Source organism: Temnothorax americanus, unplaced genomic scaffold (assembly GCF_048541705.1).
Source record: "Temnothorax americanus isolate GAGA-0224 unplaced genomic scaffold, ASM4854170v1 Scaffold83, whole genome shotgun sequence".
Classification (NCBI taxonomy): Eukaryota; Metazoa; Arthropoda; class Insecta; order Hymenoptera; family Formicidae; genus Temnothorax; species Temnothorax americanus.
This window is the reverse complement of record NW_027509806.1, coordinates 385,686-400,652: the sequence shown is the minus strand read 5'-3', so window position 1 is coordinate 400,652 and position 14,967 is coordinate 385,686. Positions and strand designations below refer to the sequence as shown.

Sequence of the window (14,967 nt, the reverse complement as noted above, 5' to 3'; positions counted from 1 at the left end):
AAAAGGATAACGTAGAGCGTAAAAATGTAGGGAGCGTGAGCGGCATCTATAGCAGTGCTATCTGTATGATGTATTAACAAATATACAATATTATAAAATACGATGTATATATAATATTTTTATTTTATTATAGGTGGTAGATTGGAGAGGCAACAATTGGTTCAAAGGTTCTAAAATACCAGCTGCTCATCCAAATTCAAGGTTCTGTACTCCAGCCAAACAATGTCCCATTATTGATCCTTCTTGGGAAGATCCAGCTGGGGTCCCGATCGATGCTATACTATTCGGAGGACGAAGACCTGAAGGTGTACCTTTGGTTTATCAAGCTCGAAACTGGCAACATGGCGTTTTTATCGGTGCTGCAATGAGATCTGAGGCTACAGCCGCCGCTGAACACAAGGTATATTAACATTTATATTGACGCTGCGCTAAATCTAATTATTTTAATCAAATGGGACAAAAGAGCAAATGCAGATTTCAATAAAAGTCTGGTCTCTATGTAAACAAAATACCACTATATAGAGAGAAATATATAGAGGAAAATCCCCTATTATGAGATAAGGATCCTAATATGAGATGGCGGAGTTTTTTCATGGTGGGATCGACAGATGGGGCCTATATAGGACCTTTTAGCTTAACATATCTCTTATTAGGATCCTGTCTCATAATAGGGGGCTTTACCCTACTAACTGGGGCGCGCGCTAGGCCTGCCTGTGCGATATGGGGAGAAGAGAGAGAGAGAGAGAGAGAGAGAGAGAGAGAGAGAGAGAGAGAGAGAGAGAGAGAGAAAGAGAGAGAGAGAGAGAGAGAGAAGGGGAAGGGGAAGGGGGATAGGGAGAGAAAAGGAGAGAGAGAGAGAAAGAGAGAGAGAGAGAGAGAGAGAGAGAGAGAGAGAACAAAGTGTCTCAAGTAGCCCTCTGATGTCATTGTTTGTTCTTCTTGATCGACCTGTATCTTATCCCTACCCCATTCTCTCCACTCTTGACTACGTTGTGGGCTAGACAAAGATAAGGGAGGAACTTCTTTCTTATAACGCTCGCCTACGGTGGCTTTGTATAGCAGCGCGCGTTCCAGTTATGTGGGGTCTACAATGCGAGTCGTAAGTCATAAGTCGTAAGAAATTGACCAATTATAGTCGAATTTGAGGAGAATAATCGACTATGATTGGTCAATTTCTTATGACTTACGACTCGCATTGTAGACCCTGCATTAGTATATAAATCTCAAGTACTCACAACTCATCGCATTGCGTAGATACACGGTGCGGTCTCACTTCGCGCATACTTGGTGCGAGACACTACCGTGTATCTTGATTTCAGTGTAAAATACGTTTATAAAATACGTAGAAGTAAAAACCAATGTTACAAACCAACGTTACTGACTGAATCTAACATACTTTGTAGGGTAAGGTAATTATGCACGATCCGTTTGCCATGAGACCCTTCTTTGGTTATAATTTTGGACACTATCTCGCACACTGGTTAAGTATGGCACACGTGAAGAATGCCACATTGCCAGCGATATTTCACGTAAATTGGTTTCGGAAAGATTTGGACGAAAAATTTTTATGGCCAGGATTTGGTGAAAATTCACGTGTCCTCGATTGGATTCTTCGAAGGATCGATGGCGAAGATATTGCCGAGGACTCAGCTATTGGCTTATTGCCGAAACCAGGATCTATCAATTTAGAAAATCTCAAAGATGACGTGAACATGACGGAATTATTTAGATTACCGAAAACGTTCTGGCAAAAGGAAGTCAAAGATTTGAAGGAATATTTTGACGCTCAAGTGGGAAATGATTTACCCGAAGCTATTGCAATGGAACTCATTCGACTCTCTGATAACATTAATAATCTTTAAATTCCTTATTTTATAATTATATATTAAACTAGCATGCCTCGCCGGGCTTCGCCCCGGAGAACATGTGTATTAAGACACGCAAATAGTCTCTCTTTCTTTTCCTCCCTCCCCCCTTTTCCTCCCCCTTTATTATTTCCCGAAAAATTAAAAAAATTAAAAAAACTGATTTTTAAAAAATCGGTAACAAAAAATTATATACTTTATGGCACTCCCCGGAAAATTCAACCCCTACTTTATGTACAATTCTTTGAGATTTGGTCATTCCGAACCGGTTTCCCAAAAAATTGGTAACAAAAAATAGTACACTTCATAGCACTCCCCGGGAAATTATACTCCTTCTTCATGTATAATTTTTTGAGATTCAATCAATTATTTCCCTAAAAATGGAAAAAATTAAAAAAACCGGTTTCCAAAAAGATCGGTAACAAAAACTGTACACATCATGGCACTCCCCGTAAAATTCTACCACTACTTCTTTAAGATTCTGTCAATAAATTCCCGAAAAATTGAAAAAATTTCCGTACCGGCTTCCAAAAAAATCGGTAACGAAAAATTATACACTTTATAGCACTCCCCGAAAAATTCTGCCCCTGCTTGATCTATAATTCTTTGAGATTCGGCTAATTATTTCCTGAAAAATTGAAAAGAATTAGAAAAACCGGTTTCCAGAAGATCGGTAACAAAAAACTATACACCCTATAGCACTCCCCGGGAAATTCTACCCCTATTTCATATACGTTTGGTAAAAATTCGGTCCATTGGTTTCCGAGATCATAGCGGACAAAAAAAATGCAAACCCTGTTGCTTTATAATAATACTAGCTGGTTACCCGGGCTTCGCCCGGGAGTCGTTTTTCTTGAAACAACTTTATTTGTGTTTCAATATTCTTATTGTGGACAAACATAAATAGTGTGTCGGGTGGTTGATTTAAAGACGGTAGTTTAACTTTTCTGCATGAATAACACATTCTAGGTGCTTAAGTTTTAAACTTTTTTACATCACAATGATCACATATTGCATCCATTTTCCCAATTATTACACTCGAATGAAATTGATATTCGTAATTTGAATCATAACTAAATGCCTCTAATTTTAAATCGGACCGCATAAATGTTTTCGTGGATTAAACATGTCGTAATCGGTCTTTTTCTACTCGAGTTTCACACTATTCAGTCATTTCCGCTTTTCCGATATTTCACTTACCGATCATCGACATCATCCTTTGGTTTACCCAGACGTTTTTTCGGAAATTTTGAGATTGCTCGCTCACTATTGTAGGAAAAAGATGGTATCCAATGTTTCGAAGGATATAAAAAACAGTATAATGTTTATTATAGGATGAGAATAACAGAATATGAGAGATACAAAAGGAACGTTAACACTCTCGCTCGATCTTCGCTGAGGCTGAGCCTCGTTCAAATTCCGAAACTACACACGACGCGAAACGTTACAATTCGACTTCTCGGCTCGAAGGCTTCTCTGTTACTCTTCCCTGGGCAACAAACGCCCCTTTCTCGCTTGCTGTCGAAAAACGACTCTCCACAAATTAACGTTCTGTTGTCATTAGACAATCGACTCTCTAATAGATTCTCCGCATGGCAACACGGCATCGCGACACGCGCGCAACACGCGATACACACACATCTGCGCTAACACAACTCGATACATTTCAATCTACACTATGTACCCAGAACCTCGATTTTTCATTTAAAAAACCAAAGAATAAAATTGGTAATCGGTAATCGGTTTATGAAATTACTAAGCTGACCTGCTATCAATTCACTTTTTTGTCATTATAAGCTGCTGGTTTTACATATATATGTCATTTTGATTTTTATAAAAAAAAAACCCTTTTACTGATCATCGCCAAATTCAATACCATCCTTTCTTTAATGATACTCTATATAAAATTACATGTATAACTTATACACTTTTCAAACAGAAATTGGTGACCCCTTCACCAATCCTCGCCAAATTCAATAACAACTTTCTTAAATAATACTGTATTCATCAAATAACTTATACATTTTTTAAGCAGAAATCGGTAACCCCTCCACCCATTCTCGCCAAATTCGAAACAACCTTCCTTTAATGATACTCTATATAAGATGACAAACATGACATGTATAACTTACACACTTTTTAAGCAAAAATCGGCAACCTTTTCACCGATTCTCGCCTTTAATATAATAATATTCTATCCATAAAAAAAAATTAGCTTGATATCTTAAAATTTGCAGAAATTAGAACAAATACGTAGATTTTTTTGACGGAAATCGGTAACCCCTTTATTAGGAAATTCTACCCCTGTTTTATATACAATTCTTTAAGATTCGGTCAATTATTTCCCGAAAAATTGGAAAAATTTCGGATACCGGTTCCAAAAAAAAATCGGTAACAAAAAATTATACACTTCATATTACTCTCCGGAAAATTCTACCCCTGTTTCATATATAACTCTTTGAGATTCCGTCAATTATTTCCCGAAAAATTGAAGAAATTAACCGGTTTCCAGAAGATCGGTAACGAAAAACTATACACCCTATAGCACTCCCCGGGAAATTCTACCCTTACTTCCTATACAATGCTTTCAAAATCGGTCCAATAGTTTCTAAGATTACCCCGAACAACAGTACAAACTTTTTCCTTTTATATAATAGTAGAGATAGTATAGAATAGTATAGATCTACTTATGTTCTTCAAGTATTCGCAGCTTTAATATAAAATTACAATAGTAATACAATTATTATGATATTGGTACAAAATTATGTAATAAGACTTTATCGACATAATAACAATCTTAAAAATAGAAAAGTTTTGTTTGATGTGCTACATTGTTACATTGTATAACACAAGATTTTACACAAAAATTTTATATTAAAGTGTAGAAAGAAAATTATGAAGGATTGTATAAAAAATAGGAGAATGATAATAATTGTTCATATAGAACGATGTCCGCTTTAGGTAAGTCTTTGATAAATAGAATTCGACTTCTTTTTAATAAAAATGTAATGTTATTTTTTTTATAATTAATTTTTAATATTGCATATTAATATGTTGATATATAACCAAATCATTTTAGAATATTATTAAAATAAATTAATATTTAAAATATATATATAAAAAATGAAGTTTTGCTATTCCTATTTGTATAACTAAATTTTATTTTGCAATATTCAATAACGAAATAATCACTTCATTTCATTGTATGGATTGATCATGTGTTTAAATATTTGACAACTTTTCTTCATTTCAATAATAAATCATCGCTAAAGTTGATCCTAGTTTAATTTATAACGAATTCGATTAGATGTACTCAGTGCGCACTGATATTAAAGCCGTTGTATACTGACCTGGAAAAAAAAGTATTAGATCTGCCGAGATATGACCAGATCTGGTTTATCAGATTTGCAAAATGTCTTTATCTGGCTAGATCTAAACAGATATAAACCAGATCTGATCAAATATAATTTAATCTGTCGAGATGTAATTATTTACCAAAAGTATCCAGATCTGCTCAGATATAATTAAAAATTATAAAGGGATATAAAAGACTATAAAATCATAAATATATCGATTCAATTCAAAAGTGTGCCATTTTATTATAAGCTTGGACTCCGATACAACTGATATAAATTGTACCGTACACTTGATTTATGTACCGTTCTTTATGCCATCGTTTGTCACATTTTAAATACAAGAAACGAATCTGATCGAATGCCATCTATCGGATTATCCAACATTTGCGTGTATATAACCATTAAATAATTCTTATTAATTAAAGTAAAAAATGTAAAGTTTTTAATAATTCTTATTTGAGTTGGTAATTATTTATGCAAGTCTCCAAATAACTTCAACAAAAATTTTTAACGTAATCTAGCTATTAAATAATAATCAAATTAAGAATTTTTTCACTTTTGTTTATCCATTATCTATAAGCTTACAATGTACGAAATAACTTATATTTCTGTGATTATTTTTTGTATTTTAGATATAAAGCGAATTGATGAAAATGTTTTTATAACAAATAACTAATATTTTTTGTTTATAAACAAATACTTGTCTTCTGCAAATTATGTCTTTATCATAATTTATTTTGATATAATTATATTAAAGATATTTAATTAAATATATATTTTATTTACTTTGTATATAAATATAATCATATTTTTATATTCAAATATCACATTAGACGAATATCGATCATCGAACATTTAATTTATTATAGTTAAACATGGCCAGATATCGTCAGACCTAATGAACAGTTTTCAATCAAACACAACCTCGACTTATATCTGATGGACAGATATGGACATATGTAATGTATTTTGAATCGCATTCGAGTATAGATTAGGTTATATATAAACAGATACAGTCAGATTTGGACTGTTTCTGAATGAAATTCAATCACAGATATGGTTCAATCTGAGCAGATATGGCCCGATTTGAGCCGTCAAAAATCAGATTACACGCCATATATATAGTTATACATAATTATATATGAACATATATGACCAGATCTACGCATACATGAACAGTCATATCTGAGCCTATCTGACCAGATAAAATTTGATCTGGTCAGATCTAATCCTTTTTTCCCGGGGATTTAACATATAATCTTTAAAGTAAAATGCAAATATTGTCCGATAAAATGCCTAATATATATTTTACAAATAGCACAATAAAGAATTGAAGATTTCGTGATTTAATCCGTTGAACATGCACCTTACGTTGATTTGTGTATGACGAATTTAATGTGCATTAGTGTGCACTGACAATGAGTGTATATACAATCGAATTCGCTATTAAGATATGTTGACTGAAGACATGCATATATATAGTATTAGAAAAGAAGCTCCATACAGACAAAATACATTTTATTTTAATATACTTTTATTTAGTTTTAATAGAAATATTCATGGGACAATTTTATCGTATCTAATATTATTTAATTATATTACATCTCTATTATGATCTATTTTATAGAAATTGCTATTAAATATACAATGATATGTGAAAACATATTATATTTTGTATGTGTGCTGTCACGACTTTTTCACTCCCGGACCGCTCCGGGACGTGTGTCGGATCAAAAGGAGTAAGGAGAGCGGGATGACGGGCCTCTCCGACGATTCCCTCGCACCTCCGGCACTTCGCGAAACGAATTTACCGTTGGGCGCCAGACGCGTCAACGCGCGTCCGCGAAACCGCGACCGAAAACCAACACGAGACGCAAAGCGAGACGTGCGGATGTGCGAGGAATCGGCTAGCTCGACCTAAGGGCTGGGGCGGGGTTGATGAAGAGCGGCGCGATATTCGGCGGGGTGACACGCCATAAATAAGGCCACGAACTCAAGCAATTAACAAATCAAAATAACATTTATTCATTAGAAATGCGCGCGTGAAACATATAGGGGCCGATTCGGCTCCGGCCGGTCAGGCAAATCATATAATCATTCGCGCGAGCGACCGAGATGAAACAAAAGAAATAATGATAGCGCGGACACCAGGATAAACGAAGTACGCGTTATCGTATAATAAACGCGCAGAAGGCGCTGCGATTATCTCAGAACAGTAGGACAAAACTTACAAGTACTATGGAACATCGACGGTAAACACGAAATAAGCACGGAATTAGCAAATAAGATCTCGCAGGGAAAAGTCGCGAAAGGGCGATACCTCACGCTCGGAGCGCGTGAACGCAACGCCGGCAGTCGCGCGAGAATTCTGTCGCCAAGTATCTTAAGCCTAACGTAAGTATGAATCGTGGCGTAAGGCACGTCCCAACGCAACGAGGATCGAACGCAAACCAATAACGCGAGATCAATTTCGGCGCGATCGCAAGGAGACGCGAAATACTATAACAAACGCGAAAATACGGACTTAATCTAACGCGAGAAATGACTCAAGGTAGCGCCAGTCATTCGGGCAAAGACAATACTGTCTTCAGTAATTTCCGAACGCGAAAACGGGACGCCGAGGCAATCGGCGTAGAGCGAAATACCGGAAGAAACGCCAGGAAAATGTGCGGGATTACCGCGAGCAATAATAACACGCAATCACCGAACAACGCATCCGAACATAACTCCCCTGACACGCACGATTCTCTGAGGCAATTAGCCACTCACAGACGGCCGATTAACGCGAATGATGTGCCGACGCATGCGAAATTCCGCAAGAGCAATGTTTGGTAATTTGATGCGCCGTGAACACGGAAGGCGCGAGGCACAACCACGAGCGCGGACATTATGCGAAACGGACGCGCAGTAACCGATTTCGCCACGAATCTATCGCGATCTCCAGAGGCTCGCAATCGCGTCTTTATCTCAATTCCGCGGCCACGATACCATCCCGAGGCCCTTCGCTCTCGCTGTCGATCGCCATTCGATACGCGGTCTCAAGGGACCGCACGCGTCGCGATATTACAACGTTATCCCGGACGAGAGCGTGCACCGGAGGGCGGCGTCGTGGCGTTACATTTTGCGATTAATTACTGCGGGCAACCTCACCGATGTGATGTCTCCTTGTAGGGCTCCTCGCCGTCACCTCGTACGGAGGATCGTCGCAGCGCAACAGATTTTCCCGACTCGGGGCGGCTATCGCGTAGTTTAAGAAAACGTTCGGACTCGCCGACGGACGACCAGAGAGTGTCTCGCTATATTCGCTCGATAACGGAATCGATGCGGCACCCTCTTCCGTAGGGGCGTGCCAACCAATCGAGAGCGAGCATGCTAGCTCGCGCGATATTCTCACGCAGGAGCGTCGTAAGGTGGATCCTTCGGGGGCGCGCAACGGTCCCTCGGCGGCGTAGCGACTTCTTCAATTTGTCCCTGGGCAGCGGACTGGACTTTGTTCTGACCGGTGTGCCTCCGGTTGCCCTCGGGGCGGTGATCAGTCACCCCGCGGGCCGGTATTTCGTGGAGGCAGCTTGCTGAGGCCGGGTTTGCCCCGGTACCTGGGGCCCCGCTACCGGCGGCCTTGTCCATCGCCGCCTCATTCGCCGCACGCCCGCCGCGTTGCTCTCGCCGCCCGTGATCCATGTAGCTTCCGCTCTCGCCACCCCTCCTCGGTCCTTGGTCCTCCCGGACCCCTCTCGTTATCGGTACTCCCTCGAAGATTCGCCGTGGTGTGGGTGAGGCGCCGTACGCATTACAATTACACATGAAAATAAGAGAATAATCAAAACGCGGAAACGATATCGATTTTTGGCCTCTGGGGATCTCGTCGTCGCCTCTCTGGCTCGTCCCTGGGCGCAAATTTCCGCGCCTTGTGACGGCGGCGGGGCGCTGCCACGAAGCGGCGGGCCGCAACGTCACAGTGCATATTACAATATGCAATATGATAATAATTCAAAAATATCGTAAATATTGTAAATGCGCTAGTGCAGCAATTATGATATGTAATATTGAATCGTCTACTATAACTACCATTTAAATGGTACATATTCGCTTCTTGATATATAAAACTTTTGTATAATTAAATTAAAATATTTGTTAAAGATATTTTATACTCTAGACTCTATCGTATATATTGATCATTGAAGTAAAAAAGTGGACGTGAGATGAGTTAATTTGAACAAGATTTTGTGTAAATTACCCAGATAGCCAAACGTGTCTGAACAAAATCGCGCAAACCTGTGATTGCTTATGATGCTGGTCACTTGCCATATATTTGTTTTAATGATATCGAGTAATTTAATATTTGAAGCAACACGCAGGCAATATTGGTGTATGTATTGCCAGCAAATTTATCAACAAGAGAGCAGCATCAAATTTACTTTGCGTTGCTAGCAATATAACAGCATATTGTGTGATCCTATGAATTATTACAGCAACATGACAGCAATTTTGAATCAATTAAATGGGTGACGATTTTAGACCGCAGCATAAGTTGTCAACAAGTTGCTGGCAAGTTGCTGTGCAAAATTATTATATCGTGAAGGCATCAACTTGCCGACAAATGCGAACTCAGTTGCCACAATTCTGATATAGCAACACATACTATGTTGTCGGCAATATGCCAGCACAATGCAAAAACGTTGCTATCTGGGTAAATTTCTTTCTCGATGCAATCAAATTATATATTCGGACTCTGCATTTTTTACACTTTTGCATTTCTAGCGAGCTTTTGATCATTATAACGTTTCTTCCTGTGCTGTTTTTTTATTATTTCACATTTGTTATGTAAAATTACTATATATTCGCCGTACAGCACAAAATGATTTTAAAATATTTTTTAGAAAGATTAAAATAATTCACAAAAATAATTTTTAAATGTTTTTATATCCGCCAGGTCATGTAAAAAAAAATATTTTTAAAATATTGCAAATAAATATATATATTCAACAATATTTGTAAAATTTTTTAAAAATAAAATTCAAAAATTGAGCGACCCAACTGGCCAGTTCCCATTTATTATGGCTCACAACGTTTCGACCACAATTTGGTCCTTCTCAAGTGTAAATTAGATACGCAACAATATATTGTTACGCTCGTCGAGTAAGCTCGCCGCCGTAACACTATCGCGCACTCCACACTCGCGCACGTATTTCGCGGAACTCGCAAAAAGAAAGAGAACTCAAAAAAACTTAAGAGATGCGTTTATTCCAAGCTCGTAAAACAAAACGCATGCGGATTCCAAAAATCCGCCAGACAGAAAATCCATAAATCCCTCAACAAACTCCCGTTGTCAAGGAGCGCGCTTCACAGCTTTCCGCGACTTCTCTACTCAGTGTTCAGCACGAGCGTAACAATATCATGTGTCGCCAAACGTTGTGTCCAAGCTACATCGTGCGAACGCCACGCTAGAAACGAATTATAATAGAAGTTATAAGAAACGAATATGTCAGTATGTATGTGTCAAATATAAAAGCAGGAAACATGTCGGAGGTAAATCGTAAAAACTTACATATTAAGAGCGTCAAAGGAATAAAATTATAAAATTGTGAGAGTCGCAAGTATAAACTACGAAAGAAATTGAAAAGCACATTTTCTCCACTAGATCCGCACCGTGCCATATTCAAAGTCACAATGATAAAAATTATACACAATGACAAATTACAATGAGATGTGTTCCTAAAATACCGTAGACTAAATCATAAAGTTAATGTGTCCAAAAATATAACAAAAACAGACCGAGCTGCAATACATGTTATACGGCCTCGATAACTCAGTCGTATATCGCGGGTAAATTCTCCGTGTCTTTCTGGAGGTTGACCGTGCATCTGCGTTTCTTGATGAAAAACATTTTGGAAATCTCCTTTTTTTTTAAATGGCTTTTTTTATATAAAATGTTCGGATTGAGCCAATCGAAATCGTGGTTTTGAGTGAGGCAATGTTTCGTGACCACCGACATGTTTGACCGCTTTGACTATAACATAGACACTTAACGTTCTCTGCTATCAGCCTAACGTTAAGTTGTAGGCTAGTTGTGCATAGAGGTTAGGTAACCAGTTATTAGTCGCTCTATGACAATCATGATTGCTTTTGTTACGATAATTATTGAAAATTGATTTTTTAAAGTGTGTAAACGTATAGTTTAGGGTCGCGCCCAGCATTCAAATAAAAGGATTTCTAACCTAAGAATCGTCAACTTTAACGCTAAATATCTCGCTTCGCAGGGCAGACCGCCGTATTTTTCTGCCAGATTCTTTCGTTTCGTGTCAAAATGCGTCGAATGAGCCTATTTTGGTAATTCTTCAGTTTAGCTACAGCAGCACAAAAAACGATGAACTTAGGTTCATTCTATTTTTATTAATTTTTGAGGTGCAGTAGCTATATATTCTATATAAATACCGATGTTAGCGAATTCAACACAAAACATATCGGATGATGACTTCTTTTTGAAAGAGGGGACACGCATGATCCTATTGTTATTGACTCTGCTCACCAAACACAAGTTCTTCTCATGTTAGTGCTTTTTTGAGTGATGAACCTATAATCTCTTCACTTTTAATAACAACTGCTATGGATTTTACCCAAACTGATTGCTCGGGGGGGGGGGAGATGTAAGACCGTCCCCGGATTCGCGAAAGTTTTAAAGAAAATGCTAGGTTCAAAGAACCAGAGGGGGATACAGTCCCCTCGCAACGAATGAATCGAGTGCACTGTGCACGCAACGAGAAAAGCACGAAAAAAGCAAACGACTCACCGTATCGTTGCCCGGTGCCCTCCTGGCTGTCGATCTCGTTCTTCCTTCTGGCTAGCGAGCCCTCCATGGTAGCGGAAGGAACAAAGCAGGCGGGCAAGGGTTGAGCGTGAGCAAGCAGGCAGGCAGGCAGGCAAGCAATCAAGCGCACTCGTCGACGCATCCGAATGATACGTTTTAACGCGAGATGTTGACTCGATTTTGTCCAAGAGATGAGTGAGTGCTTCAGCAGCTTCAGCACTTTCCGTCTCGCGCACCTGCAAAGTATGGCGCGAGCGAGTACCAATTATTCCCGATAATTAGGAATGCCATCCGCGGGCGGACAGCAAGAGTCGGGTGAGTCGCACGAATATTGACGAAAAGTAACGATCGCGATCCGCCAACGTTTCGCGCGAGTCTTCAAACACAAATTCGAAATTACCGACGGTAATACACTAATCGTAGTACTGACTTATCAACTAATACAAGCTATTAATACGAGGGAATTAACTTATCAACTAATATGTACATAAGTACAACGTGAGCGCCAAACACTGATTGTGATACTGAAGATTCTGTTTCGCAAATGCTCTCAACAAATGTAGTATTAACTCCGACAAGAATGGCTGAAATTTTCAATAATTGTATTAATAGCAATTTGTCAGAATCAAATCAAGAACCAGATATTGAACCATTAGTTGTATGTACGCCTTCGAAAATGATATTGTTCTTCACGTGTTAATTTGACTTAGCTAAAAATGTTGCTAACTGAATTTAAGCCTGATCATTCTGACTTGCCTATAGACCCACGGTGTATAGTGCAAGCACCAGTCTGGGTGCTTTCCAATTGCAATATCCCTAGACACTTTCGTGCACACCGCGACACAAGTTGCGTTCCAATTGCCGTAAAGGTACAATTTCACGGAGCGAAGAAAAGCCAGCGTTTTACTCCATCAATTTTCGTCAAGGTGGCGTTACGGCGTTGCTTAGCTAAAAAGTTCAACACGGTTGAACTTTTAGCGAAGCAACGCCGAACGCCGAAAACACGTGGTGACACAGAGAGAAATAAGTACACGTGGTGACACAGAAAGAACAAAGTTAGAAAATTATAAGAAAGAAGTTAAATAATTATAAGTATGGCTAAAAGGACGGATAATTTTACATCGCCAGAAAATACAAACGAAGTTAGTATCTATATATTATACAGTACTAAGCATACTTATAGGTTAGGTTGCTTTTTATTTCTTATTTATTTAAGTAATATAAATTTATTTGTTATATTGTGTTAATTTGTATTTGTTATATTGTAGGAAACTCTATTGTACACCTGTGACATATGTGAAAATGTCATTCATAAAAATGAAGTAGATCTGCATCCTTGCTTTCAGGGATTTACTCATGTTTATATAAATAACGATTTACATATTTTATATCCTCAAACCGGTGAGTATTAATGCCTTTTTTTTATTATACATATTTTGTAAGTAGTATTAGTGGATATTGTAATGTGCAGATGACGGACAAATTATTCGTAAAAGTTTGGTGGACGGTACGGAGGCGATGGTGGTGGAGCCGAGGGAGGAGACCACCCAAATCCTAAACCAAGAGGCTGATGGCAATTGGCGAAGCAAAAAAATTCAAGAAGAGGAACAGCTTATCGAAGAAGTTCGCAAGCGTCCCCCGCTGTACGATTGTCGTCGTCCTCTCGCAGAACGAGCCCTGAAAGCCAGAAACAAACTATGGGAGGAAATAATTGCAGCAATGAACTGTAATATTCTACGTTTATAACTTGACTGGAATAAAATTTATTAGTGTGCTATAAACATATTTTTATCTTTTCTAGCTACGATGGACATTGCAAGTATAAAAAAAAATGGAAATCTCTGTGCGATGCCAACAGAATCCATAAAAATAAGCAGCACCAACCGAGTGGCTCAGCGGGAACACGAAGAAGCAGCTGGGTGCACGCTGAGCGGATGCAGTTTATCAACGATATGCAGCTTCAAACCGAGTACGTATGTATGAATTTACGAGCGTACAAACGTGTCTCAATGCACTAGTTCATTTTTATTTATATTTATTGCATGCAAATTTAATGCAAAACTGTATGTTACAGGACTGCAACCAATATTCCGGCGTCCGAAGGTCTGGAAAATCAATGTGAAGAATCCAATGATAGTGAAGACATCTTTCCTAGTGGCAGCATTGGCAGTAACAGCAGCAGTCGTGGATCACGTGAGTAAACTAACAAGTTTACTACATAGTACCCTTTATTTGACTTATGAATATAATTTTAATAGATAGAAAATACAGGATCTGTGAATGGTTGTAGGTAAGCGTCGTCTCAGTTTAGATGAAGACGGACCCTTTGATCGATTGGTTGATGCTCTCGGTCGTTCACCTACAATTAACATTCCGCCGTTTGTACCTCCTCCTCCTCCTCCTCCTCCACCAACACAACCGACTGACAAAGCGGCTTTATTTGGCAATCTCGTTGCTGCCCAACTTCGAGAAATCAATCCTCGGCTAGTGGACGATGTTATGCTGCAAGTGATGCAAATTCTGACTAAAGCGAAAAAAGTATAATCGAGAAGGATGCAAACAGTGGGCAGATTTGCGGAACCGTGTTGTAGAACATGTAAGTTTATATATTATTCAGAACGTGTTTAAATAATAATGAAAAGTATATATGTATTAAGTTATATCATACAAAATTGTCAATATTCGAAATTTAGTTGAAAAATATAAAATAGTAAAATATTTATTTGACGATAGTCTTACTTTAATAATATCATGCACAGAATGTAGATATATAAAGAAACATTTTTTTAGAACATAAGGATTATGGCCAAATATTACACCAAGATTACATTAACTCGCATGGCTGAGTTACTAGATCTTCCGACTGAAGAAACAGAAGCATGTCTTTGCAATTTGGTAGAGACTGGAGTAATCAGCGCGCGTACAGATCGCCCAGCTG

At 38.4% G+C, this 14,967-nt stretch overlaps 2 protein-coding genes across 3 annotated transcripts in view; both read left to right on the top strand.

Moving 5' to 3' along the window:
* The window catches only part of LOC143907559 (phosphoenolpyruvate carboxykinase [GTP]), a 28,757-nt gene extending 26,812 nt beyond the window's left edge, over nt 1-1,945 (top strand). For both annotated transcript variants that reach the window (XM_077424398.1, XM_077424400.1), the window contains 2 exons: nt 134-400; nt 1,404-1,945. In XM_077424398.1, coding sequence (XP_077280524.1) covers nt 134-400; nt 1,404-1,862 — 726 coding nt within the window. In that variant the 3' untranslated portion in view covers nt 1,863-1,945. The remainder of the gene's footprint in view (nt 1-133; nt 401-1,403) is intronic.
* A 3,928-nt stretch (nt 1,946-5,873) lies between these two features.
* LOC143907561 (uncharacterized) lies at nt 5,874-14,502 on the top strand. Its single transcript, XM_077424401.1, has 6 exons — nt 5,874-13,171; nt 13,298-13,430; nt 13,501-13,755; nt 13,831-13,998; nt 14,104-14,222; nt 14,320-14,502. The coding sequence occupies exons 1-6, from the start codon at nt 13,124-13,126 to the stop codon at nt 14,338-14,340; spliced, it is 744 nt and encodes a 247-aa protein (XP_077280527.1). The 5' UTR covers nt 5,874-13,123; the 3' UTR covers nt 14,341-14,502.
* Nucleotides 14,503-14,967: the final 465 nt, after the last annotated feature.

What these genes read in the sequence shown, in the direction of transcription:
- LOC143907561 (XM_077424401.1), top strand. Translation starts at nt 13,124, where the DNA reads ATGGCTAAAAGGACGGATAATTTTACATCGCCAGAAAATACAAACGAA. An exon ending in GATATGCAGCTTCAAACCGA is followed by an intron (nt 13,999 to 14,103) that starts GTACGTATGTAT and finishes TGTATGTTACAG; the next exon opens with GACTGCAACCAATATTCCGG. An exon ending in CAGCAGCAGTCGTGGATCAC is followed by an intron (nt 14,223 to 14,319) that starts GTGAGTAAACTA and finishes GAATGGTTGTAG; the next exon opens with GTAAGCGTCGTCTCAGTTTA.